Source organism: Anser cygnoides, chromosome 5, assembly GCF_040182565.1.
Source record: "Anser cygnoides isolate HZ-2024a breed goose chromosome 5, Taihu_goose_T2T_genome, whole genome shotgun sequence".
NCBI lineage: Eukaryota > Metazoa > Chordata > Aves > Anseriformes > Anatidae > Anser > Anser cygnoides.
This window is the reverse complement of record NC_089877.1, coordinates 53,474,280-53,500,186: the sequence shown is the minus strand read 5'-3', so window position 1 is coordinate 53,500,186 and position 25,907 is coordinate 53,474,280. Positions and strand designations below refer to the sequence as shown.

General features: G+C 39.8%; 1 protein-coding gene across 5 annotated transcripts in view; it reads left to right on the top strand.

Moving 5' to 3' along the window:
• Nucleotides 1–24,316, top strand: part of BCL11B (BCL11 transcription factor B) — a 96,521-nt gene extending 72,205 nt beyond the window's left edge. For all 5 annotated transcript variants that reach the window (XM_013181362.3, XM_013181391.3, XM_013181374.3 and 2 more), the window contains one exon: nucleotides 17,069–24,316. In XM_013181362.3, coding sequence (XP_013036816.1) covers nucleotides 17,069–19,080 — 2,012 coding nt within the window. In that variant the 3' untranslated portion in view covers nucleotides 19,081–24,316. The remainder of the gene's footprint in view (nucleotides 1–17,068) is intronic.
• Nucleotides 24,317–25,907: the final 1,591 nt, after the last annotated feature.

The following is a 25,907-nucleotide window of genomic DNA, read 5'->3' as shown; positions in this document are numbered from 1 at the left end:
ACATCTCTGTTGTCTGAGACATTTAAGCGTAGATTAGACATTAAACTTAGATTAGGAGTGGAAAAAGAAACTATTTAGCAGATCAGAAAATCAAGAGCAAGCACACTCAGGGAAGGATGGCTTGGGAAGGAGCTGCTATACCTGACTTGTGCCCAACACTGTTTTCCATCGGCTGTTAGACGATAGGCTTCTGTGGAATTGGTAAGGCTTTGGTTTACGTATCAACTGCATAAAAGCAGAGCCAGATTTTGCTGTTCATATTGCTAGATAGTATTTTGTGATGGTGTGTTTCCAGGACTCATTCAGGTCCTCTCAGCAATGCAAGTGTTCCCATTAAATGCCCCAGGAGACGTACAGCAGATTTAAGGCAGTTGGAGGTAGTTTTTCATTCACACCGAACCAGGGTGTCGAACTCATGGCTGCAGGATGTTGCAGAAGCTAAAAGGAACAAACGCCTTCAGAAAAGGACTAGGCAAAATCAGGCAGATAGGTTGGTGGGTGGTTATGCTGATCTGTTCTGGATCAGTCTCTGGCACTGAAGGACTAAATCACCTGTCGCTTGGTGCAGGGAGGCTGAAAGGGAAGGCTTGTGAAGTTGATTCACGTATTCTTTCCCTAAGCTTCTGCTGGTGGCCATGGTTGAAAAGAAGGGTCTTGTGTGTGCACCTGGATGACAAACATGACCTGGGGGGTTATGTTTTTATTAGCAAGAGCAGCAGTGCCTGGCTCTTGCAGAGAACTGGGTGATTCAGCCCAGGACACCACCAGTTCTATTACAGGCTTCGGATGTGGAAGCAAATGCAACATCTAGGTCTGGCCTGAGTGCCCTCTCCTGTATTTTAACTAAAGGGGTCTTTCAGACCGATAATCCAGAATACTTCTGGGTACAAATTGTTTTAATTGATTGTCACCTCAGTTTAGCTGACCTGTTTCAGCCTACCTACATACATTTACAGTGAGAAATTTCCTGATATAGCCAGTTCTAAGCTGACAGAAATAGAGGCTACACTGGGGTTTGCAGTGGTTAAAGCGAGTCCTTTTGATTAAACTGGTGCCAAATTCTGTGTGGACAAATCCTCATATTGTAGCAAACCCACAGATCCTCCCTTTCCTCTGACAATCATATCAGGCTGGTGAGTCCTATGGACCCAATCTAATAGAAATGGAATTTTTACCATGCAAATCTTATTACCTAAAGTGCCAATGAAACTAATGGGATTTTGGATAGAAAAAAAATACTGTCTATATGATACATAGTTTGGAATATAAATTCATTGGGTGGGGAATTCAAGGAAAAGGAGTTGTTATTGCATAGGCTCCTTTGTGGCTTTGGAAGAGCTGTTCCTCCCAGCACCCTGCATCCCCCCCTTGATTTCAGCGGGACCTAACTGATGTTTGGAGCCTTGCTGGAAACATTGAACTCCTTGCAGAATTTGGTTTTCAAGATACTCAACTAAGCATCTGTTTGTTTTAGAAGATATTTGGGGGAGGGGAACAGAAATAAAAAATATCCCAAATACTCTGCTCCAAGGACAGACGTCTAGAGAAATATATTTTTCCAAAGGGAACCATTTTTCTTTGGAAGTCAGCTGAATGCATCAAGAACACAGGGAGCATTTGGATGCATTTTGACAATCCTTGGATTAAAGAAAAAAGTTGAAACTATTTAGATAACATTTTGGTTTACTCTGTCTCTATCTACATGCATACATGAATATATACACCTGCCTACACGCTCACACATGTATGGTATATATTACATATATGCAAGCATCCTCAGGCTGCCAACCTGTGTGGCAACACTCAGACTGAGGACTCTGTCAGCAGATAGATGCAAAGTTAATAACTGAAATGCTGCAAACACTAAAACTTTTAATCTCTCTCCTATATTGCCTGTGTGTTGTGATAACACAATACCACTTGCAGTGGGTCCAGCTCCCCTTGTCATTGCTGGGGCAGAAACTCTACTGACTTTTTGGGAGCTTAGTTTATGTGTACATTTAGGCCTAAAATCTTTTTAATAATCTCCAGCTCTGTGCTGTTTTGATGGTGATGCTGATTATTTGACTTCCTGTCACCTTGGAAGCAAAGACGCAATAAACGATACCTTTATTTCTGTATTTATTTTAATGAAACATGCAGAAAAGGCACTTTAGAAAAGTGGACGAAAGAGGAGGAGGTCAGATAAAAACAACTGCAGTCTGATGTTCGTTTTTGTGGCGTTGATAGTTATTATTCCCAAAGAAAATAATGTCCTTTTTTATTTGCTTTTAACATTTCGCCCTTGGCATCTGTTCCATCCATTGTGGACTAACCTAGACTCTGTTCTCTGACGATGGGTTAAAGCGAGCACTTACTGAAAAGCATTCTCTACTTAATTACTTTTCCTTCTTCTGGAAGCTATTTTTTTTTTTTATAGTCACATGTTAATTGTGTATTAGTAGGCCTTTCTGATTAGTTGAAAACATAATGAAACCTTTGTAAACAACAGGGAGAAAGAAGGAGAGTGAGAGCAGGGAGGGGGGAGAAAGGGACAGGGAGAAAGAGAAGTGCGAAGTGGGGGCCAGGCTGGCAGGGGGGAGGTCGGGGAGTTCTGAAAGGCACAAATAATGCTGGTGGAAATTTTTTTTTTTTTTTGAATGACAACTTCCCTCGCCCAAATTAATCAAGTTACTTAACGAGAAATGAGATGCATGGAGATGCAAATCGCCGCCAAGCTGCAGAAGCAGGGTGGCGAGCGCGGGCGAGTCAGGATGGTGTGGGGGGGCCACGCCGCAGCTGGCCACGAACAAGTCAGCCCTATCTATAGAGGGCACGGAGCTGAATAACGGGTTTGTTACCGGCTTTCTCTGCCCCAGCCGTAGGTAGAAATGCTGTGTTTGTTTCCCGCGACTATTTTGGCCAGATAAACGATGCCCTTGCCTCGCTAGCCCGTGTGGTTCCCACAGTGCTCCCCGTGCGCCCCGAGCTTGTACTGGGGTGGGAAACGTGCGTGCAGGGGGAACAGGCTCAGGTGCAGGGCTCCAACACACAAGGTAATGCCAGGGATTATTAAATTATCTGTGCTCCCCTCGGAAGAGGAGGAAAAATAATAAAAAAGAAAGAAAATAAACATTGCTTAGGACCCAAGTCAGCAACGCTCGGAGCCCAGCCAGCGCAGATCAGATTCAGTGAATCAGCTGAATCAGGCCCTCTTCTCGGAGATGATTTTTTTTTTTTCTTTTCCTGGAAAGCTGCTCCTTAAACACAATTCACACTGGCTGTTTTTAAAAGGACTATCCCCTGTTTGCAGCACTGGGTTTTGAACGGGCAAAGCCTCCCCCCCTCCAGCTCTCCGCCCCCACCCCCTTCTGTTGCTGCTTTAAAGAGCTGTGCTTATAGGGATTTTGCAGCTCTCCGTGTGTTATTAGAAAACGTGTGGCTGGGACGGTTAAAATGGGAGTGCTACTGTATGCAAGAGCAATGTTCACTGTAAGCAATCCAAGGAAATCCTGCCAAGGCAGTATATGAACAGCAGCCAAACAAAACACAGGCGCCTTTCCAGTGAAAACCAGCACACTTCTGCAAATAGAGGAAAAATTGACTTTCTGATTTGGAGTGTTTCTACAACTAAGAAGAATTACTACAGTGATTGTTCTAAAAATATTTTTAGGCAGCACATTCTCAAAGGGGTTGGGATGCTTAGCATTGTTTAATTATGCTTCTCTTAGGTGATCAATCTGGATTGTATAGAAATAAAATGTGAAGTTTTTAGCATCTTCTTTTAAGCCAATATTGGCATTATTTTCTGCACTGTTATAGTGGCATAAAACATCACCTATTTAAAGAGTAAAAATTGTATTTTTATCTTTGCACTTCAGGAAGTATGATCGTATATTCATCTTTCGTAACTTCATAGACATAGATTGCATTTTAACCGCTTCATCTGGAGCAATCCCCAAGATCCCTGCTTCTGCAAGGGATGGGTTTTATTTTTCATCTGAAGTATTTTATACCTTCCTCCTCCTATCTCTTGCTCCAACAACTCCTCCCTGTCCCCTGCCCTGCTCCCTTAATATTTAGACTTTTAATGCTTCTGCTCTTTTTGCTTCTTTGTTCAGCCAGTTTGGGATTTTCCTTTGCAGCACTTTGAGTCCTGTAGGAACCCTTTAGTGTAAGATGTGTCTGTAGACATTCTGGCATTCAAAAAATTCCCATAATGATGGAAATTGAATGGGGTTCCTCAAATTTGTTTATTACCAAGAATAAATATATTATTAAAAATGTTTTGCTACTCTCAGCTACATTTTTTGCAAAGAATTCTTAATAACTGAGCTTAAATATGCAGTCAATTTATCTAAAGTGAGCTACAGAAATAAGATAGATCTACAGAGAATTATTATTATTCTTTTTTACGTCCAAAAAACCCCATAATATCAACATAAGAAAAAGCAACAGAATTGTCAAGGATTAATTTCATCTTATGTATTTCTCCTATTTCAGCTGTTTTTTTTTTTTTCCCCACTACAGATATAAAAGATATTTTACTAGCTATGTCTCCATTTATTCCGCTAATGTATTTACAGCTTATAGCTGCTGTGAACTCAGTTCTCTTCTTTTAACTACACCACCACAAACCAGATTTATCCCTACATTGAAGACGGTGTCTTGAGACTAACAAATCCCAGTGTGGAAGAAGACCCTCGTGTGGAGCCCATTGAAGTTAGTGGAAAGATTCACATTGACTTTGGTGGGCTTTGTATTAGGATATTAAACATTCATTTCCTCTTCCTTTTTGGAATTTAACTGCTCATATCCAGGGTGAGATATTCTCTACTTAATAAATCTTAAAGCTGCCCTAATTTACTAAATTAACTTGTGCTGTATTTTCTATTGAGGCAAAACTTCCGAGAGGATGAAACTGTTGTATCTGCTTCCCCTAGGATCGAGCTGGGTATTTTAAGGTCTAGTTGGAATAGCTGGAAAAGGATGCACCTGTGCCCTGTACTCAGCCCCCTTTTTCCTTCCGGCACAATGCTATATTCATAGCCATTCGTAGAGAGAACAAATCACTTTATATATATCTATCTATATATCACAGACACATTGGTGTATATGTGGATGTATATATTTAAAAGTATATGGGTATATATATTTTTTGTTATATATATGTATTTCATTATATATATAACAAAAGCTTTAGAATATAAGAATTTTGGCTTTCAATGTGAGGGATATCATGCAATGTGTTTAAAATAGGACATGGAAGTTGTGACATATGCCGTGTCAAGGCACAGCAGAGCAGTTCTGTATCTTTAAATGTTGATGCAGTGAAACCAGGTGAGGTCTGGCCCCAGGTGCTGGCTGCTGCATGCTTTGCTGAACAATTTTTAAAGGATTCAGATTGGGTAACTGAAGGAGGAAAAAGTAGGTCTTTTTCTAAATAGATTTTTTTTTTGGGGGGGGGGTGAAATATGTTGTAGGTTTAGTGCAATCATTAGAAAACTGATCCATTTAAGCTTCGTGCATTCCTCTGATAGCATCTCAGAATAATCCAGTCCTGACCTGGCTCCCCCTGATGTGCAGTGGTAGTTATCATGGAGCCCCAGTGATGCCAAACTGGGGGAGGATTTTGTTGAGACCATGCAGCTCGTTTCACTTGTGACTCTACACGAACACTGAATTAAGGGTCCTTCACAGAAATGCTATGAAGGGAAAGCTGGGAAAGCCACTGAAGAGGTGCTCCAAAGATTGCCTCTGCTTTCCCTGCCTGTGCATCTAAAGTCTAGATGGCTTGAAAATAAACCCAGCTCCATAGAAAAGGTTTTTCCCTCATTCTTTTCAATGCAAATCCAGTTTGGAATCATTTTGCCTTCAAGTCCATCGTTCAATTTCTGTGGTCACCAGAGATGTGGCATCAAGGTGAATTTTCAGATAATTTGGATAGTGGCCCATGCTGAAGGTGTATGGCTTCTAAATCTAATTAGAAGTGTAGTTTGTTACAGGCAAAAATTATTGATACACAAGGAAGGTTTTATTCCGAGACATCTGTAGGTTGGCAGCTGTGCCAGCCATGTCTGTTCTTCTAAGTAACGAAAGCCATCCAGCCAGGAATAGCAGTGTTTTGGTGACAAGTGGTGAGAATATTGGTTGAATTGCACTAGGAAAATATTTTCATTATTTTTATTATTCCTATTCTGCAAGCAGACTCAAGATGTGTGCCTGCGTATGTCTGCGTGCACAAGTGGATGCGGCATGGAGGGAGGGCTGTTATTATTATTTTTTTTAAATCACACCTCCTTAGCATTTTGTACATATCAGCATTCTAGCAGAGCGATTTGCTAATTGTGCTGGAAGACCCACTTTAAATTCAGGAATACTAAAACTTTGAAACTGTAACATTTTGACTGGCGAGAATGACCAGTCTTCTTTTCTGTTTCGCAGGGAGCTAGTTGAAGGAAGCTGGCATTGTCGCAGAGTGAAAGCTCTGCAGAAGTGCCGCAGGTTTTTCATATGGAAATGTGAAATAATGGGGTGATTAAATAGAGCTGTATATTAAAGTACATCTGACATTAGAATTAGCATAATGTGCTCTAGCCCTAGGCTGAGTACTTTATTTGCCATCTGCGTCGGACCAAAATCCCCTGGGGAAGCGCTAAAATATTCTGAATAAACTCAGCCCGAGTTCTTATTGAGAGTAAAATACCATTTGTGGCACGTCGTATTGATTCGTCTTAATTGCGGTGCAGAAAAGAACATTCAGTTGCTGATGACTTTTGTACTCTGTGACAAGTCGGCTGGAGTTATTCTAACACTGCAGTTGGTTAACCTGAACAGACTGTCGTGCTCAGAGAAGGAGAAAACCTTATCTTCAGTAGCATAAACTACAGTATCATCTCCTGGCTTTACTCCTGCCTCTCTTGATGCAGCATCCTTTCTTTCTTTCCTTTTTTTTTTTTTTTTAAATTCCTGAAAACAGCAGCCAACTAACTGAAAGGGAAATAGGGTTTTGTTGAATCAGTCCAGGAAAATGCACATTCTTACCTAGTTACCCTCCCCAGCCTCCCTCCCCACGCTTCCACCCCCACAGCTTCTTTAAAAAAATCCAGAAACATCTGACCAGCTTTCATCTAAGGGAGTGAAAATCAGTGGAACTTGTCCTTGAGGATCCATCTCCGGAACCATTAGTTCAAGAGATTTATTATGTATATTTTGTAAAAAGCTGTGGCTTCTCCTGTGCATAAGCCCACAGTCTTAGTCGGTTGTAATGGTTTGATTTTTGTCAACTCTCCGCTCAAATAGGTTGCTGAATACCTTTGAAAAAGTGCTTATAACATGCATAAAAGATAAATATTTCATCTGAAGGAAAATACTTTGATGCTCCATGCAATTCTGTAACATTCATAAGGTCCAGTTTTTACCCTATAATTGCCTATCATTATACACAATTTACATATTCAAACATTCTCCACAAACCTTAGTCTAGCATGTTTTTATTACAAATTCAGATCAAGGGAATAACCTTTAACTTCAGAGACAAATGAGACAAATTTACAAGTGCATGTCTGCTGTTTTCTTGTGTTTTATAAATCCCTGCAGACCCGAACACTTTTGCTATAACGCCACTCAGAACAATATACATATATTACTACTTGTTTGTAGTGCTTCAGTAATGAGTCCCCTTTGTATTAGATAACCTATATAATTCAGCATCTAGGCCCTCCATAACGTCAATTATCTCCTCATAGCTAAATGTACATTCCATTAAAACAAGATTTACAGCCTTTATATTACTTCTTAGGATTGAACGTGGAGATTTTGTGGATTTAAAGAAGCAGAGATGGGAGTTAGCATTTGTTAAAGAAGCAATGAATTAAAACAAAAATGCTATTTCATTTACTAACTATGAATAGGCACCTAATACCCTTAAGAAAGAGTTGTAGTAAAACAGACTGAAGTATTCCTGGGGAGAAAAAAAAAAGAAGAAAAAAAAAACCAACAAGGAGATTTGTTTTCACCCTTTGGCTTTTTCTATTTTTTTTTCTTTTACTGTTTACTGGTTTACTCTTTATTTTTCCATATATGACATGGACAATTTCCTTTATGTATTCTCCTTTAAGCTCCTATTCAGATTACTCAGAATTCCTGCTTGTAAGATGAGAAAATGGCACCTTAGAAAACTCTGTGGGAAAAAAAAAAAGAAATCCCAGCACTTGCCAGTTTTCAAACAAAACTACTTACAGGAAACCGATTTAAAGGGAAGCTGCTGGCATATTTCATATGTTGTAGAAAAGACTGACATTATTTCAAATGCATTTGAATACTTTATGCAAAAGAAAAGGCCTAAAAGTGTCCTTGAGCAGTACAAGGGTTTTTCATGAATGCAGTAAATGGGATCCTATATATAAAACCACCAGCCAGGGGTATTCCTATGGTCTTTTCATCTGTACAGTGGGTACAGTTACCCTCTTTTATTATGTTCCCCATTTTCACTGATGGTTTTCACTATTTTATGCAGTAGGTTTGTAAAATGTCCTTACAATCTGCCAGCTGATGGTTCAAAGAAACTAACTAAAAGACACAAAGCTGTTTGGATGCTAAAGGTGGAGTCAATTGAAACAGTTGTATCACAAAGGGCTAATTTAAAAGTTAACTCATTCACTATTGATCTTTTGATATTGATTTTCCTGTTTGCTCCTTACTTTTCACACTTCTCCCTTTCTCGGTTTTATAAATTGCCTTTGTATTTTAGAATTTAACACCAATTAGAAGAAGATGTTCAGAGATGAAAAACACGTTTTTTATCTTCTATTTTAATAGTCCTTCTGGGTCAAAATTCCTATGTTGTGAGTCCAGTTTTTGCTATGCATTTTTCTTTCTTTTTTTTTTTTCTATACTAAGTAAAAGCACTTCTTACACTTCTGTAGGCTGAACATTAACTTCCAGTAAGCCACAAGCTCTGTTAAGGAATGAGAAATTGGACATCCAGAAGGAAGTTGCCCCAAATGACTATTGACATTTTATACCTAAAAATATAATATTGCCATTTTGTAATGCACTAGAAATTAAACTGAGCTGTGCATTTGGCTCATTTATGTGAATCTGGCAGTACAGTTCTGAGGTATGATTAAGTCTCACTGAAAATGGGACTATTGAACACAAGCTGTATCTGCAGCCAAAGGTCGCCTGTGTCCATTAAGAAGCAGGAAGCATCTGTTTGTGTTATGCATGGCTGTATTCTGCCTGCAACCTCCTTTTTTTTGTAAGCATAAATGCTGGGGAGGACATATAAAATACTTCTGGGGAAAGTTAAATGAAAAAAAATCACGACTTTTAATATTATTATATAAGCCTAGTTAAGATCCTTGTTTGTGATAACCTAGTATAACTTATGTGGAAAAACTCAGAATGCTGCAGTGGTGGTCAGAGCTACTTTGAATTCATAGCAGGGTAATTCAAATCAGAGTTTGTCTAAGAGTATGATTTTAAGGTATCAGTTGGATATCTCAGTCTTTCAAGGATTCATGCTCTTTGTTCTTGGAATTGTGAGAGGATTGGCTGTAGATAAACAGCATGACGGTGTGACTTCTTGACAATATGATTGGCAATTAATCTTTTAGAATTTCCACTCATGATAAAATAGGTTATTTTGCAAAAATATATTTATTATTACAAGAATGATAAAGAGATGACTTTCTGTTCTGCCTAAATATGATCAGCATTGCCCTCACTACTGAAAAGCACAAGTGACTTCAGAAAACAAGACAGGCTTCCCAAAGAATTTAATCCAGCAAAGACAGAGCTTGGCAGTTGGCTTTAGCATAGAAATAATTAATTGTTTAAGCATATTACTAATATTAGTGTAATATTAATATATTTCAATAAAGGTGTTAACCAGTGCTATCGTAGACCTTTTTCAACAGGTGGAAAATGCTCTCAAGAATATTCACATTGCTAATTAAAATCAGAGCCAGGAATAAGAGGGTCTTGTGGGGTTTGTAGGTGCTCTTGGCATAAATCTTCTTGCATAATCTCTGTAGAGAACGCACAGTCCCAGTAGTCAAGGTAGGAACAGGATGGGGAAGGCTGTAAAGCACGCAGGCAGTGTGTGGGAGAAGAATACTGCAAGAAGTCGTGATTTTTGTTCTGTTTGAAGATGGCACTGGAGGAGATAGGCTATTCAAAGGACAAGGCAAGAAAAGAGAACAGGGCCAAGTATGGGATGAGACAGGATTCTGTTAGTGAGAAGTAACACTTCTCAGTTACTTCGCCTCCTTCAGACTTTATTATTTTTCCATCCACCTCTTAAAAACATTTAATCTTTGTTTCCCTGTCACATTCTTCTCTTTCACCGACCTCATCTTGAGATTCCCCATTTCCAGATGATGACAGGCTGTATGGCCCCTCATGCTTGGGCTCTTGCAACTAGAACCTTCATCTCCTCTCCTTGACTAAGATGCACTTCAGGTCGGCTGAGCTTTATGAGAGAGTGTGGCTGTTTATCTGAGTGGAGAATTGGAGGTGCTTAGGTTGTGAGACTGCAGGCATCTTGCTAAGTTATAAAACACCAACTTTTGTCGCCAGTTGATGCTTACTTCATGAATTGTTGGTGATAGTCCCTGTCACCCTCAGCAGGAAGTGCTGCAAGTCTCTCTCAAGCCCTTTTTTTAGAGAAGACAGTGTAGGGATGGAAGCACTGTGTTAGCTCTGGGGATCGGTAGAGGAGTTGCACTTGTTTTACATCTTCAGCTTGTGTGGCTATCAAAACAAAATTAAAATGAAGAGAAGTATAAAGGGAAATGGTTCCTTTGCATTTGGTATTTAAAACTAATGACTGGTGTTGGACTGGCAGTGGTGATCCCCACTCGGTCTTGAACCTAACACCTCAGTCTCTCTAGTGAAGACTGTCAGTCCCTCTGTGAAATGGAGGTAACAGCACTTCCAAACACCCTAAGGAATGCAGGGAGGGCAAAACTCCCCCAGAATATTGGGAGTGTTCAGCTATAGTATTCAACAGCATTCAGTCATAAAACTACGTAACTAAATGTTCTTGCTAACTTGAGTAGTTTAAATGGTAATATGGCTTATAAAACCTCTTCAGCAGAAAGACAGTGAAGGTAATGGCTTTGTTTTGGACTTATATTACAGATATTTTTACATACCTGATGATGCATTCGTTATGAACCAAAATAGTTCACACTGCAGATCCATACTGCAGGCACCTGGAAAGTATTTGGTCCTTGTCTAGGTGATCTGTCAAACCACGTAGAAGCATATATTTTCTTCAGTATGAAGCACTAAATCTTTCTAGTATTTAATGCCCTTCTCTTTAATGTCAGCTGGTCTTATAAGGAGACTTGTTAAACTAGTGTTCTCAATTATGGCATTTTAATTTAATAATAATTCAATTAAAGGTGTGTTTTTTATGGAGCATCTACGCTACCTTTATTGGTATTATTAGAGTAACCATCGTAATAACAAGGAGTAATTATTTAAATGCTCATTAAAAATCAAGTGGGAGAAGAGAGTAACATTGGTGGAAAGACTGTAGGAACCTGATACATGTCTGTTCCTGAGTGCTACAATAAAAGTTGTCCTTTCTTTAAAGCTTCCAAGTTTCTACTTTTCCTGAACTTCTAAAGGTGCAGTAAAGCAGCATTAAAATTCCTTAACATTTTTATTGCTGCTTTTGTAACTTTGTAAAGGGAACCAGAAACATTACCTGGAAAGTATTGCTAGAGGTAAAGAATGGCAGTAGTTATGTGGACCTGACTTGGTACGCAGTGCAGCCCCTCCTGGCAGGGGCTATGGGTGGGTGATTAAAAGTCGGGGGGGGTTCATTCTCTGTTAAAGCTAATGCAATTATTCAGGCATGCTGAGGGGAGGCTTTGTAAGGCACTGGATGTCACTGTAGCCCAGCAGAAAATAATGAATTCTTAACAGTTCTTATCTCACACTGATTATTGTTTATGGTATCCAGAATAACTGAGGATATTTTGAAGGAAATTTATCTCCAGAGCAAAGGCGCTCAGCATTCAGAGTGTACAGAAAGTCATGTACCAACTGGGCATGGAAGATCTGTGTATCACTACGTGATACAAGCCAGACTGCAGAGGACATGTAAGTCAGGGAATTCATGCTGCCTGTTACAGTGGGATGAATGTCCACAGATCCAGGCTACTCTTGTTCTGAGTTGGGCAAACCTACCTGTGTGTTCTTAGTGCCCTCCACAAGGACAGAATTTGGCAAGCAGAATCCAAATTTAACTTTGTTTTGTGCTGTTCATGAAACAGAAAAAAAAAAAGCTCATTATGGCTTTGACATTTTGAATGGAATATAATCTGTCATGCAGTAATGGAGGGAACACATTTTAATATTTCTGGAGGAGACCATCTTATATCACAATAAGCAGAAAGGGTGAGTGTTCAATAAATTTGTAGTTTATAATTACCTACTTTGGGAGAAGATAGTAGGGAGGTTTTAATCTACCAGATAAAAACATAAAAAGATCTAATAGCTGGCAGTTGAACTCAGAAATTTGAATCAGAAAGACGACAGCTTTTTTTAACACTGAGGATAGTCAACCATTGGCACAGACTACCCAACAGACAGGCACAGTAGATTCTCTCCCAGCTGATATTTCCAAGTTGAGCTGGGGGAAGGGGTTGCTAAAAGACATGAACTGGCTCAACTGCAAATCACTGGGCTGGATGTTATCTGTATGGCCTATGAGAAGAAGACTAAATTGTTTCCTGTGTTTTTCATGTCCATGTAGGTAGGACACAATATTACCATCTTAAATTGCAGGAAGAAAGGTTTAGATTAGGCAACTGGGCAACCTTCATATAGTAAAGAAGTGAGAGAATGCGATAGACTTAAAACAGTTATAGACTCTCCATCTGAGTGGCCTTTGAAGTGGGGTAATAGAGCATCTAACATGGGTATGAACAGATGCAAAGATATGGACATCCCTTGGCCCAGGAATGGGACCAGAGTAACCTTTAAGGCTATTAAGATCCTTTACTTCTTTATTTCATAGTCCTTGCTAGCATTAAAGTCAAGATTTCTGTATCTGTACACTGGTATCTCAGTAGGATTTGGCCCTACAAACCTGTGAGGTGTCTGAACTCCAATGATAGTACTTCTTCATATTTAGTGCAGTCTTAAAGCCACCACTGCCAACATACTCAGGGTTTGTGGCCTGGATGTCTCATCATACCTTCCCACAACATAAAGATAAAAAAATTATACTTGAGCCATTGGTTGCTAAAATCAAGCCTATTTACAGACTGGAGGGTTGAATCCATGGGCAATTCCTTGAACAGTGTTAATGAAGTCTTGGCTTGTGCTTAACTTTAAGCACATGAATAATTTCATCGCTATCCAACAGAGCACTTCAGCCTGTGCTTAAGTTTCTCTGGTGTTGATTACTCCCATGCTTAATGTCAAGCACATGCTAAAGCAATAAAGACTACACATGGCAAAGCCTATATGACTAGTTGTCATAAAGTGGGTATTTAGACAGACTTCAGTGCAGGTGGCTAGGGATTAAGATAGCCATATATCAAAAATAGCCTTATAACAAAGAGTTTTATAGTGTAGGTGCATTGCATTATTAAATACAAGGATCATTCTTGAGCAATACGTGGCTGTTTCTGGGCATGTTTAAAATATTTAGTAAGTTTTTGAATACAAAAATGTTCGGAGTGGATCTTCAAAGACTTTTTGACATTGTTCTGTTCTTAAAAGTGAGCATCTACACTGCTCAGGGCAACTTCTAGGCAAGATAACCATGAAGTGATAATATGGAAATGAACGTTTTATATTTTATTTTATTTTATTTTATTTTATTTTATTTTATTTTATTTTATTTTATTTTATTTTATTTTATTTTATTTTATTTTATTTTATTTTTTATTTTTATTTTTTAAAGGAGGAGTCTGGGGAGAGTCTTTGAGGGTTGTGAAAGTTTATATATATATATATATACATACATACATATATGTATACGTACACACAGGCACACACACAAACACTCATAGAGCAGTCAGAGGTTGGTAGCCAGGCAGCCTGCAGTTAATTTTGCTGTTGTGCAGGGATCTCTTGAAGATGAGTGCTTAGGAGCATAAAAGCTAAAAAAAAGCGAAAAAGGAAGAGAAAGCTGTTCTACGACTTCTAGCTTGTAAATCTTACATCACTAATAGCACTAATTTGCTGTTTGAAAGAAAAGTAAAAAGGAGAGGGTTTACTTTCCTCACTTGGATTTCATGGAGGTGAAGTTTTGGAGAACAAAACAAAACAAAACATCTCAGTTCCTCATAACGTGTAGTAGCAAGAATCCAGCCAGCTGCCATTTTGAGGGTAATTTTTTTAATCAGCCATTTCAGTTTTAGATTGGCCTTGATCTTCAGCCTGCTCAGGAATTCTTCTCCTTACGTATGTACCACTGCTGAAGTAAACGTGTTGCTGTTGTTGCCGTCTAATGCACAGCTGCTTTCTTCCTCCTGTCAGCTCTTGAGCTAAGCAAGGAGAATGCATGCACACACACTCACATGCTTTATTTTTTAAAGGGGAAAAAAAAAACACAAAAAAAAAAACAAAAAAGAAAACACCCTGTGACTTTAAAAATGAAAGAATCGAACAGCTGTGGGTAATAAATAGATTAATTAGAGTGGATAAAATGAAGGTGAAGGGTGCAGAGCACTCTTTAATTTGAAGATATATGACCTTGTAAGATGCTGCACTTCATTTGCTATTAGATCACACTTCAGAAGGGGCTTTATTAAAATCTATTCTAGGGTGAGCTGAGGTAAAACATATTGTTAAAAAAAGCTTTTGACAGAGTATGTTATATACTTTAGTCTGCTTCAGTGATTTCTGTCACTTTTCATACTACACATGTTGCCGGGCAAGAAAAGTTAAACGTCTAGACATTTTCATCATATTTCTGTAAGAAACAGAAATTTAAATATTTGAAGTAATAATGGGAGCATTTACTGTTGCTTTGGCTGCAGAGCTGACATAAAACTCCCTAACTGCCTGAGTGCTGAGTAGATTTTAAGGGATAATGTATCAGTTCCTTTCAGTGTTTGTATGTAGCTTTCATTAGTGTCAATAGCAGTTATGGGCACTTTTTTTCCAAGCAGAACACAGCTCCCAAACTTGTTTTTTTCTTCAGTAGTGGTTGCTAGAGATTAATCAGAACAACTGAGCGCATTCGGTGCGAAGCGGCATGAAGGGCCTGGGTGTGGGGGTGCGTCAGTCGGACATGCCCGTGGCGTTGGGCAGAGTTTTTCTTGGCTGTGGACACCTGGATTCTCTGAAATCAGGGTCTGAAGCTGCTATCCACAGCAACAGCCCTGTGAAATCAATAGGAGTGGGAGGAACTGCACCACATTTATCACATACCTTTGTATATAAGTCCCAATCTGATAGATGCTTGTTCTTTTACGCCTTTGTGGATGTTCATTGGTGATAAGATTAGATAGACTGACAGGCTGATAGGTAGGCAGATAATCCCCTAGTCTCCTTGTCTAGGGTTTTGTAGGTTTTGTTAGCAGCAGCCGTTCCCGCAACAGCTAGAAGAGGAAAATTCAGCCAGCAGCAATCCTTCCGCTCCTGGTGTGCCCCAGATTTAATTTTTTTTTTTTTTTTTTTTTTACTGCTATGAGTCATTTTTCTTCACAAAGGTAGTTTTGATGATACAGTTCTGCTCACCTTATAAACTTTTCCCTTTTCAAACTCAAGCAATGGCCTGCTCTGAATCGCACTTCCCTATCTAGGCATGGGCTGTACAGCTCAGCTTTGGACCCGCGCTCTGGTGGGGAGGCTGGGGGTGCTACACAGACATGGTGGGGAGCCAGGTCCAGGTTTTGAACTTGCAAGAAGTTCAGTGCATTTAGGTACAGTGGGGTTAAAATGCACGCTTTCATGAACAAACAAACTGTCCAGCAAAAAATTACTTGTAGATTTTCCAAAGTGGGGAGTTGTTTTTCAGGATGCCTCTCCCTTGTTTTAAGAAAAAAAATAAATCCTGGATCATGATGTTCAGGATGACAGGTATTTATAAATTTATCACAGTCTTTCAGAGGCATAGAAAAAGGGTTGGGGGTGTGTGTGTGGGGAAAGTGCTTTTTGAAGATAGCACATAGTTTATATTGTGCCCGGGACTGGAATTTTCTAGCTAGCAAAATTATGACTGTAGCACAGACTTGTCCACACCTGTCCTTTATGTAAAGCTGAATCAAGGTTAAAGGAATGCTTTCCACCTTTATGCAGTTGTTCAAAGAGGCTAGAAAGGCAAACAGAACAATGTTTCTGGCTCCAGTGAGCGTTACTGTATTGGAGGGCAGGCTCAGGCTCAGAAATTCTCGGGACACAGTTGAAGCACGGCCCGACATTTGTTACTGTTAATTGCAACTGTGCTGTCGGCTTTGATTACCGGATGTTTCATTTGAGTGGCTTCTTGGTGTTTTGGCAAAAATAATGTCAAAGTGGCTTATGCAAGGGTACATTTTCCAAGCTCCTGTTGACTCAGATAGGACTTGTGCAGCTAAATACTTGCATAGTATTTTAAAAATGGAAGTGCTGGCATGACTGAAGCATGTATAAATTAAATTCAACAAGATCTCAGGGGACTGGTGCGTGAAGTATATAAAAATATAAAATGAAAGAGTGAAAATGATACTGAAGCTCCTTGCAGGTGCCCCATAAAACCTACTATACCGCATTTTCTTTGACTTTCACATGTAGCCATAAATCCCTTGAAACAAATTCCTTTTTGTGGAATAAACATGTGAAAGGATTTGGATCCTCATGCGTCATAAAAGGTTTTATTTGCAAGTTGGAGGATATAAATGTATATAGCACCGGTGCGTATGTGTGATATTTGTCATACATGTTAAGTGAATAAGTGTGGTGAGTAAATGTGCTGTTCAACAATTTATATCAGTCAATACATTGCAATTAAGTCCTTCTTTCAGAAATGCCAAGGAGGAAATGTGTTAGCAAAATAAAGTGCATGCCAACTGTATTTAAATGTTCTCCACTGTATTATTTTTTGAGTGTTCTTTCTGTTTTTCTTTTATAGGTAAAGATGAGCCTTCAAGCTATATTTGCACAACATGCAAGCAGCCTTTTAATAGCGCTTGGTTCTTGCTACAGCATGCCCAGAACACACATGGATTCCGCATCTACCTGGAAACAAGCCCTTCAAACAGTTCCCTTACTCCACGCATCACCATCCCTCCTCCTCTGGGACCAGAGACTGTTGCACAGTCCCCGCTGATGAATTTCCTTGGAGACAACAACCCTTTCAATCTTCTACGGATGACAGGACCCATCTTGCGTGAACACCCAGGCTTTGGTGAGGGTCGGCTCCCAAACACGCCTCCACTGTTCAGCCCACCACCTCGTCATCATCTGGATCCACATCGCCTTAGTGCCGAAGAAATGGGGTTAGTTGCCCAGCATCCCAGTGCCTTTGACAGAGTTATGCGTTTAAACCCCATGGCAATTGAGTCCCCAGCGATGGATTTCTCCAGAAGGCTTCGAGAGCTGGCAGGAAACAGTTCCACCCCTCCGCCAGTCTCGCCCAGTCGCACCAACCCTATGCATCGCCTCTTGAATCCTTTCCAGCCGAGTCCTAAATCACCTTTTTTGAGCACCCCGCCACTGCCCCCCATGCCCCCCAGCAGCACTACGCCTCCCCAGCCTCAGGCCAAGAGCAAGTCCTGTGAATTCTGTGGGAAAACATTCAAGTTCCAGAGTAACCTTATTGTCCATCGGCGAAGTCACACAGGAGAAAAGCCCTACAAATGTCAGCTCTGTGACCACGCTTGCTCCCAGGCCAGTAAGCTAAAGCGTCATATGAAAACGCATATGCATAAAGCTGGCTCCATGACAGGCAGGTCAGACGATGGACTGTCCACCACGAGTTCCCCCGAGCCAGGCACAAGTGAACTCACTGGAGAGGGACTGAAACCCGGTGAGACAGATTTCAGGAACGAGAGTGATCCTTCCCTGGGCCATGACAATGAAGAAGAGGAAGAGGAGGAGGAGGAGGAAGAGGAGCTGGAAAATGAAAGCAGGCCAGAGTCAAGCTTCAGTATGGACTCAGAGCTGAGTCGTAACCGAGAAAATGGCTCCAAATCGCTGCCGGACGAGAAGTCCCTCGTCCTAGGAAAAGTTATAGAGAATGTAAGTCTCGGTGCCATCCAGCAATACAACGACATGCTAGCTGAGAAACAGAAGAGGAGTAGCTTCATGAAAAGGTCTTCTGACCAGCGAGACTTGTGTCCTCGAGACCTCTGTCCGAGAGACACAGGTGATGAAGACTCAGTGGTAGGAGACCTGGACCGCACCGAGGAAGGGACGGTCAATGGAAGAAACTTTGGCCCAGGCGAGCCCTTCCCAAACTTGTTCCCTCGCAAGCCAACACCTATCACGAGCCCCAGTTTAAACAACTCGTCTAAAAGAATAAAGGTTGAGAAAGATTTGGACTTGCCACCAGCAACAATAATACCTTCCGAAAACGTTTACTCCCAGTGGCTGGTAGGGTACGCAGCATCTAGGCACTTCATGAAGGATCCGTTTCTAGGATTCACAGACTCCCGACAATCCCCCTTCGCCACCTCTTCCGAGCACTCATCGGAGAACGGGAGCCTGCGTTTCTCCACCCCGCCGGGGGACATGCTGGACGGGGGGCTCTCAGGGCGCAGCGGCACAGCCAGCGGAGGCAGCACCCCCCACATCAGTGGTCCGGGCCCCGGGCGACCCAGCTCGAAGGAAGGGCGCAGGAGCGATACATGTGAGTACTGTGGCAAGGTCTTTAAGAACTGCAGCAATTTGACGGTGCACCGTCGGAGCCACACTGGAGAGCGGCCTTACAAATGCGAGCTCTGCAACTATGCATGTGCCCAGAGCAGTAAGCTGACGCGTCACATGAAAACGCATGGCCAGATAGGGAAGGAGGTCTACCGCTGCGACATTTGCCAGATGCCCTTCAGTGTTTACAGCACCCTGGAGAAACACATGAAAAAGTGGCATGGAGAACATTTGCTGACAAATGACGTCAAAATTGAGCAGGCAGAAAGAAGCTAAGCCCCCCCCCCCCCCCGCCCTGCCCTGTCCCTTCCCCTCCCTCCCCCCCGCTAGGTTAAATTTCAGGGGTCTAGGTAACATTTTATTTGTACAGTTTAACTATTGCCAACTGAGAAAAGATGACCTAACTTGCCTCCGTAAACATAACTTAGCATAACTATGGTAGGTGCCAGACTTTGGCACTTAAATATAACCTGTGTCTACAAAGTTCTATTAAACCCGAGGGTTGATTAAGGCAGTAAAAATTGTGGAGCCTTTTAACTGTGCAATAATTTCTGTATTTATTGGGTTTTTGTAATTTTTTGGCATGTGCAGGTACTTTTTTTTATTCTTTCTGTTTAAATTTCTTTTAAAATTTTGTTGGGTATCCCTTTTTAATTTTACCCAGTCGTAGCCTGAGATTACTTGCATTGTAGGGGTGAAACATATCTTTTTAAATTATAATTTTTGGGCCGCTGCTTTGTTGAAATTTAAGCTAAGCATGTGTAATTTCTTGTGAAGAAGCCAGCATTTTAACAGAGATCTTTCTTTCTTTCCAAATCCTCCCCCCACCTCCTTTTTTTTCCTTTCCTCTTTTAAATAACCTTGAAGATTAGTGAAAACAAAATTGTACAGCGGATAACAATCTTTAAAATTAGCACTTTCTTTTGGAATTGGGTGGATTATGTAGCACTGACAATGTCACTAACGATAGAGGCCTTTTATAGATGGATTTCATCATTAAAGTCATGCCAGCTAAAAAGACATAGGTGCAGACGGCAGCTACATTCAAAAAAGAGTAACATTCTTAATTGTGCATTATTACAAGATAGTTTCTTCTTGTTGTTAAAGCTATGGCAACAGAACGGTGCCATTTTGTCACTTTTGTTTTTTTTTTCCCTCCTTCTTCCCCTCCTGCCACTTTTCCCAGAGACAGTAAAAGTACATCTCAAGTATTGTAATATTCTTTTCAAACCTCAGAGGAGCCAAATGCCATCTTTTTTCATTTTAAACTGCACAAACATATTTCTGAGTCCAGGATGTCTGTATGTGCCTCTCCTTTAGACCAGATTTGCTGTAGTTGAAATAATTACTAGAGGATGGGCAAGTGGCAATTTCTCAGTGAAAAGTCTCAACTCATAGTCATTTGTTTTGTGAATGGAAATATCAGAACTATCTTCTATGATGTACAATGGCATTATTACAAGGAAAGGAAAAAATAAATTACAGTTGATCTACCTATCTTGGCAAGATTCTGCTCCCACTGAAGTCGTTAAGAGTTTTCCCATTGACTTAATTAGGAACAGAAGTTAGTTGTATTATGAGAAAAGCATTATGACAGAAAAAAAAAGTAAAGAAAAGAAAAATGCACCTGCTCTACTTTCAAATTTTAAATTTTTCAAAGCCCATTATGACTAATATTAACAAACAGTGGACAATTATGGTTAGAGATTTTAATTATGTTGACCCGCACTTTAAAGCTTTTGTTTGTGGTTAAGAGAAAAATGGCTTCTCAACAAGAAATTACATCATATTCTTCTACTTGGCCCAAAGGTGGGTTAAACTGTAAGGGAACAGCTGAGATTAAGTGTCAGTGTTGCTAAGCATGGCATTCACAATACTGGCACTATAAAGAAAAATAAATAAAAATAATTTATTGGACAGTTTTTCTACTGCCATTCAATTTGACGTGAGTGCCTTGAAAACTGATCTTCCTATTTGAGTCTCTTGAGACAAATGCAAAATGTTTTTGTGAAATGAAAAGACTTTTAAAAAAAAGTAAAACAAGAAAAGTACATTCTTTAGAAAAAAAGAGCCACATTTACTTAAAAAAAAAATATTACTGGTTGAAGATAGTGGACATGAAAATGCCATAAGACCCAATCAAATGAAGATGTATACCCAGCACAACTTCGGACATCCATTAGCTGAATTATTCTCAGCCTTTTTTTTTTTTTCAGGACAACGCTGCTTAGGAAATGGAATGGAAATGATTTACTGCTGAATTAAAACTCAAATGACACAAATTACAAGTTGTTATCATTGAATGAGAAAAAACAATTCAGGAACAACGGCTAATTTTTTTTAAAAGTTAAATTTAGTGCACTCTGTCTTAAAATACGTTTACAGTATTGAATACATACAAGGGTAAAAAAGAAATTGTGTGTATGTGTGTTTGAGCAATCTTTTTTTTTTTTTCAAAGTTTGCTTAATAGGTTATTAAAAAATGCCATAATGGCCATGTGTATATTGTTTTCTTTTGGTGACGGGGTTTTAGTATATATTATATATATTAAAATTTCTTGATTACTGTAAAAGTGGACCAGTATTTGTAATAATGGAGAATGCCTGGGCATTTTACAAAACCAGAAAGAAAAAAAAAAAAAAAACCTTTTCTTTTTTCCTTGAAAATGTTGCAGTAAAATTTAAATGGTGGGTCTATAAATTTGTTCTTGTCACTGTAACTGTAAAGTCTTGAGTTTTAGTAAATTTTTTTCTGCCTTGGGTGTTGAATTTTTATTTCAAAAATGTATAGAATCTTGTATTTGGGGATTAAAAGGTGATTGCTACACCATGTAGAAAAAGTATGTAGAAAAAAGTGCTTAATATTGTTATTGCTTTGCAGAAAAAAAAAATCACGTTTCTGACCTGTACCTATTTTTCTCTTTTTTTCTCCCCCATTCCTCCTTCCCTTCCCCTTCTGGAATGGATATTGATATTGGTTGATTCATATGATGTAGGCACTTGCTGTATTTTTACTGAAGCTTGTAATTTTTTAACTGTACGCTTGTCCTTTTAAAGGGATTTAATGTACCTTTTTGTTAGTGAATTTGGAAATAAAAATAAAAACAAACAAACAGGCTGCCATAATATATTTTTTTAATTTGGCAGGATAAAATATTACAAAAATAAAAAAAAATTTGTATGTGAAGTCCTTATTGTACAGGAAAAAAGGGGGTTGTTAGACGACCTTTGAGTAAAAGAAACAAAACAAAATAATTAAGTGCTTTTTTATTTTTAATTTTTTTGTTGTTGTTGTTCAGAAATAATTTTAGTTGTATATATAATTTTTATTTTTTTTTTGTCAGAAATGGCCTACAAAAAAGTGCTGTTCCCACAGGGCTCTAAATAACTTCAAAGTTGCCTGGACCCCTTGCATCAAGGTTTTACCAGGTATGGTTGAACCAGGCTGGATGGTTATTGCCTATTCGTGAGAAATGAAATCCAGTTTCCATAAAGGTGTCTGAGGCGACATCCCACAGCTTCCCTGCAGGTTCAAGAGAGAGAGAGGAGATCCCTCCCTCCCCCAAAAAGAAGATGTCCAACACATCTTCCCTCTCCCGGCCACCCCACTCACTGCTCCCTGCCACTGCCCTCTGGAAGAAAGGCATTTTATAGCAAAAAATGAGAGCTGGCGCGTCCACTTTGACACAGGTAAAATGATCCGCTGTCGGTACAGTTGTGACCAGGTTGAAGTAAAATTGGTCCAGGCACAGTCCTCCTCTTCCCTGTCAGAACAGGACCTACTCCATGTACAGGTCTTGCCAGTCCATGTTATTAGCTGCTTTGCTGCTGTTCACTCCGAGTTGTACATTCCATAAATTTCTGAATGTTTGAGGGACTGGGATGAAATTCTGTGCCTTTTGATGTCTCTCTTCTTTGCTGTTCTTTCTCTCTCTCTCTCATGCTCTCTCCCTTTTGGGTCGAGGGGAAGACAGGTGGCAGAAGAGGCACTGATGCTCTAGTGAAGGGGAGAAGGAGAAAGTGCTCACCGCCCTTGCAGGAAATGACGGTAAAACTAAAACAAACAAAAAGAATTTCCATGCCAAATTCTTCTGCAGCTTTCATCAGTGCAGAACGGCTGGAGCAATTGGAGAGGCATGGGTGTGACAGCAGGGAGAATTTGGTCCAGCTACCTAACAGATATGTCTTCCTGGCTCCAGCAACCTACCCTTAAGACTTCTGGACAAATTTTGGATCTCAATTAAACTGATAACAATCAGGAATTATTCATCACTCTTAGTGCTGGATTACTCCAGCTCAGCTGAGGCAGGAATCTGATCCCTTAAAGGCATATTTTCACTTTTTGGTGAAAATTCAGAACTCTGATATTTGTATAGAACCAGAGTCATATCACAGAATTCAGCAGAATGGCCTGGACGTACATCAGTGTAATGAAGATCAGAAGTTAACGGTCCACTTATCAATGTTTTCAGTCCATGATTCTTTGCTTTAAGAATTAATTCACCTTTCATTTTAGAGTAAGCTGCTTAGGAGCTCCGGTCTCCCTACTTTTTTTTTTTTTTTTTTTGTTAATCCAGGATAGCTAACACCAGCAGTTGTCTAGTCTTGTGACTTAGACTACTGAAACTAACAATAAGTCACCCCAAAAGCACAAAGGTTGTGTTTCTGCAGACTGTAGTGATATAGTGGTAATGAAATGGCCCTCCTTTTCTTCTTGCTTAGGAGAACTGTAGTTTACTAGGCCATAAGCACAATATAGCATAGATGTAAAATAGCTAGAATGCTGCCATAGTTCTCTTCACAATTTTATTTTATTTTTTAATTATTATTATTATTTCAAGGTTGAATTTATTACTTGCATTGTGTCTAATCCTGCTGCCTTTGAAGTCTGGATCAAAACTCCAGATGACTTCCTTGGCAACAGGACAGGCCCAAGAACCTGGTTTGAGGAAGAAAAATACTTATTTTTAAGGAAAGGTTCAAAAAATCAGCATTTCATCCCAGTCCTATGTAAAAGACAGTCCAAGGTTTTGTTTATCACAGGCAAACTCATTTTTATGGTGCTCTTTGTATTTTAGAACTGCAAAGCAAAGTAACGTTGATTTAAGTTGTTTGCATTTGTACCGGCAAGGCAAAATATTTTTATTACCTTTTTCTATTACTTATTGTATGAGCTTTTGTTGTGTACTTGGAGGTTTTGTCTTTTACTACAAGTTTGGAACTATTTATTATTGCTTGGTATTTGTGCTCTGTTTAAAAAACGAGAGCACTTTTTTTTTTTTTATTATGGATAAAATGTTGAGATGGCTGGAGGTCATTTCAATATGGCTTAGTGAAATATTTATTGTTCCTTTTATTCTCTGTACAAGATTTTTGGCCTCTTTTTTTTTCCCTTATTGTCACAATGTTGAGTTCAGCATGTGTCTACCATTTCATTTGTACGCTCGTTCAAAACAACGTTTGTTCCAGTTTCAAGTTATAAAAATAAATTGGACATTTGACTTGATCTCCAAATCTTGTCTTTCCTGTTTTTATTTGAAATTGAGGGGTGGGAAGGGAAAAAAAGCAGCAGAAGGAAGTGAGGAGTTGGAACTTCAGTATGGGTGAAAGATCCTGTGCGGTGTTTTCTGTCAATTCTTGTGGGGGTCCATCAGTAGAGAAGTCTTGTTTGGGGAGGACACGTAAATGTGACGTTAAAAATACACTTAAATGCTGCTTATGTTTCTTGGAGCTAAAGACCTCCCCCCTCTGCACACCCCTCAGCCACACAGGCATCTTGAGAGAAAATTGTAGAATAATCCTTTAAACAGTCAAATTTCTTATGCTAGCAGTCATATGCACCTAAGTTGGTTAATGTGTTTTGCTTCTTTGATGCCAACGTAAATGGGGACAACAATCACTGATATAACCAGGAGCTGAATTTGGGCCACAGACTGTGTGCCATTATGTGAGAAGCACTGCAATACAACTTCAGTTTCACATCTGCTCCTCCTCCTCAGCTAGGGACAAAGGCATGCACATTTACAGGCAGAATTGTGCACGATTTGCAGTTTGAGGATAAGAGCTGACAGCTACAGGCAGTTCACTGTCCTGATACTCTTTATCAAGCCAACCTGTTAGTGGCAAATGCATGGAAATCTTAAATGAGAGAATTGTATTCAAACAATTATTGGAAAGCTCAGGAAAGATGTGGAGTGCCGGAGACCAGATTCTGATTTCCTGGAGGCCTTGGTCCAACAAACCATGTAACAGGCTTGTGATTCAAAGCAGGTGGGTAATTGAAATTCATTTCAAAGGAACTGCTCCTGGACTTTAAAGTATTTGGCTCAACTCAGAAGTCAGGAGGGGAAGCTCAGTGTTTTGTGCTACAGAAGAGCTCCTACAGATGGTCCCTTCCTGATCTCGGGCTCCCTGAATCTACAATCTAAATTTAGGTATGCGTGTAAGTGCTTTGCTGGATCAAGGTTTCAGAATGATATAAAAGTTACAGTCTTTGAAAAGTTGCACTCATGAAAAACCAGTGAAAATGAAATCAGAACCCAACTCTGGCAATTACGTTGGACTATAGTTCACGCTGTAGTTTCCCAAATGCCACGTTTGTTTTGAATGCACTCTGCAGCGATCTATAGAGGCTGTTGCATGCTACTTCTAAATTGTGTACAGTTTGCATTTGAAAGGGGTGTTTTTGACGTGCCGTAAACATGACTTTAAGGGAGCTTTACATGGGCTATGTCATTTCATTATCTCCGAAGGTGTTGCAAGCTTTGCAGATGTGGCCGTGGTGTTTTAAGATCCAGTGGCTCTTGCTGTACATTCTGGCCATGGGCGGGCGGGTTTTTGGGAACAAGGGAACTTTTCTTCCATCCACTGCGTCTGCTAGGGCAGGTGGTATCTGCCCAGAAAGGAGAAGCATGGGCGGCTTGGCAGTGGTAATGCCTTAAATCATCACTGTTGGATCTGCTAGAGCTTGTCTGTCAGAGTGCTTATTACTCATACATATTGAGCATGAGGGAAAAAGCAGGATCAGGCCCTTTTGACAGAGGAAATGTGAGAAATGACATAAACAAGGCTGCAAACAAATGAGTCTTTTTGCAGCATCCTCG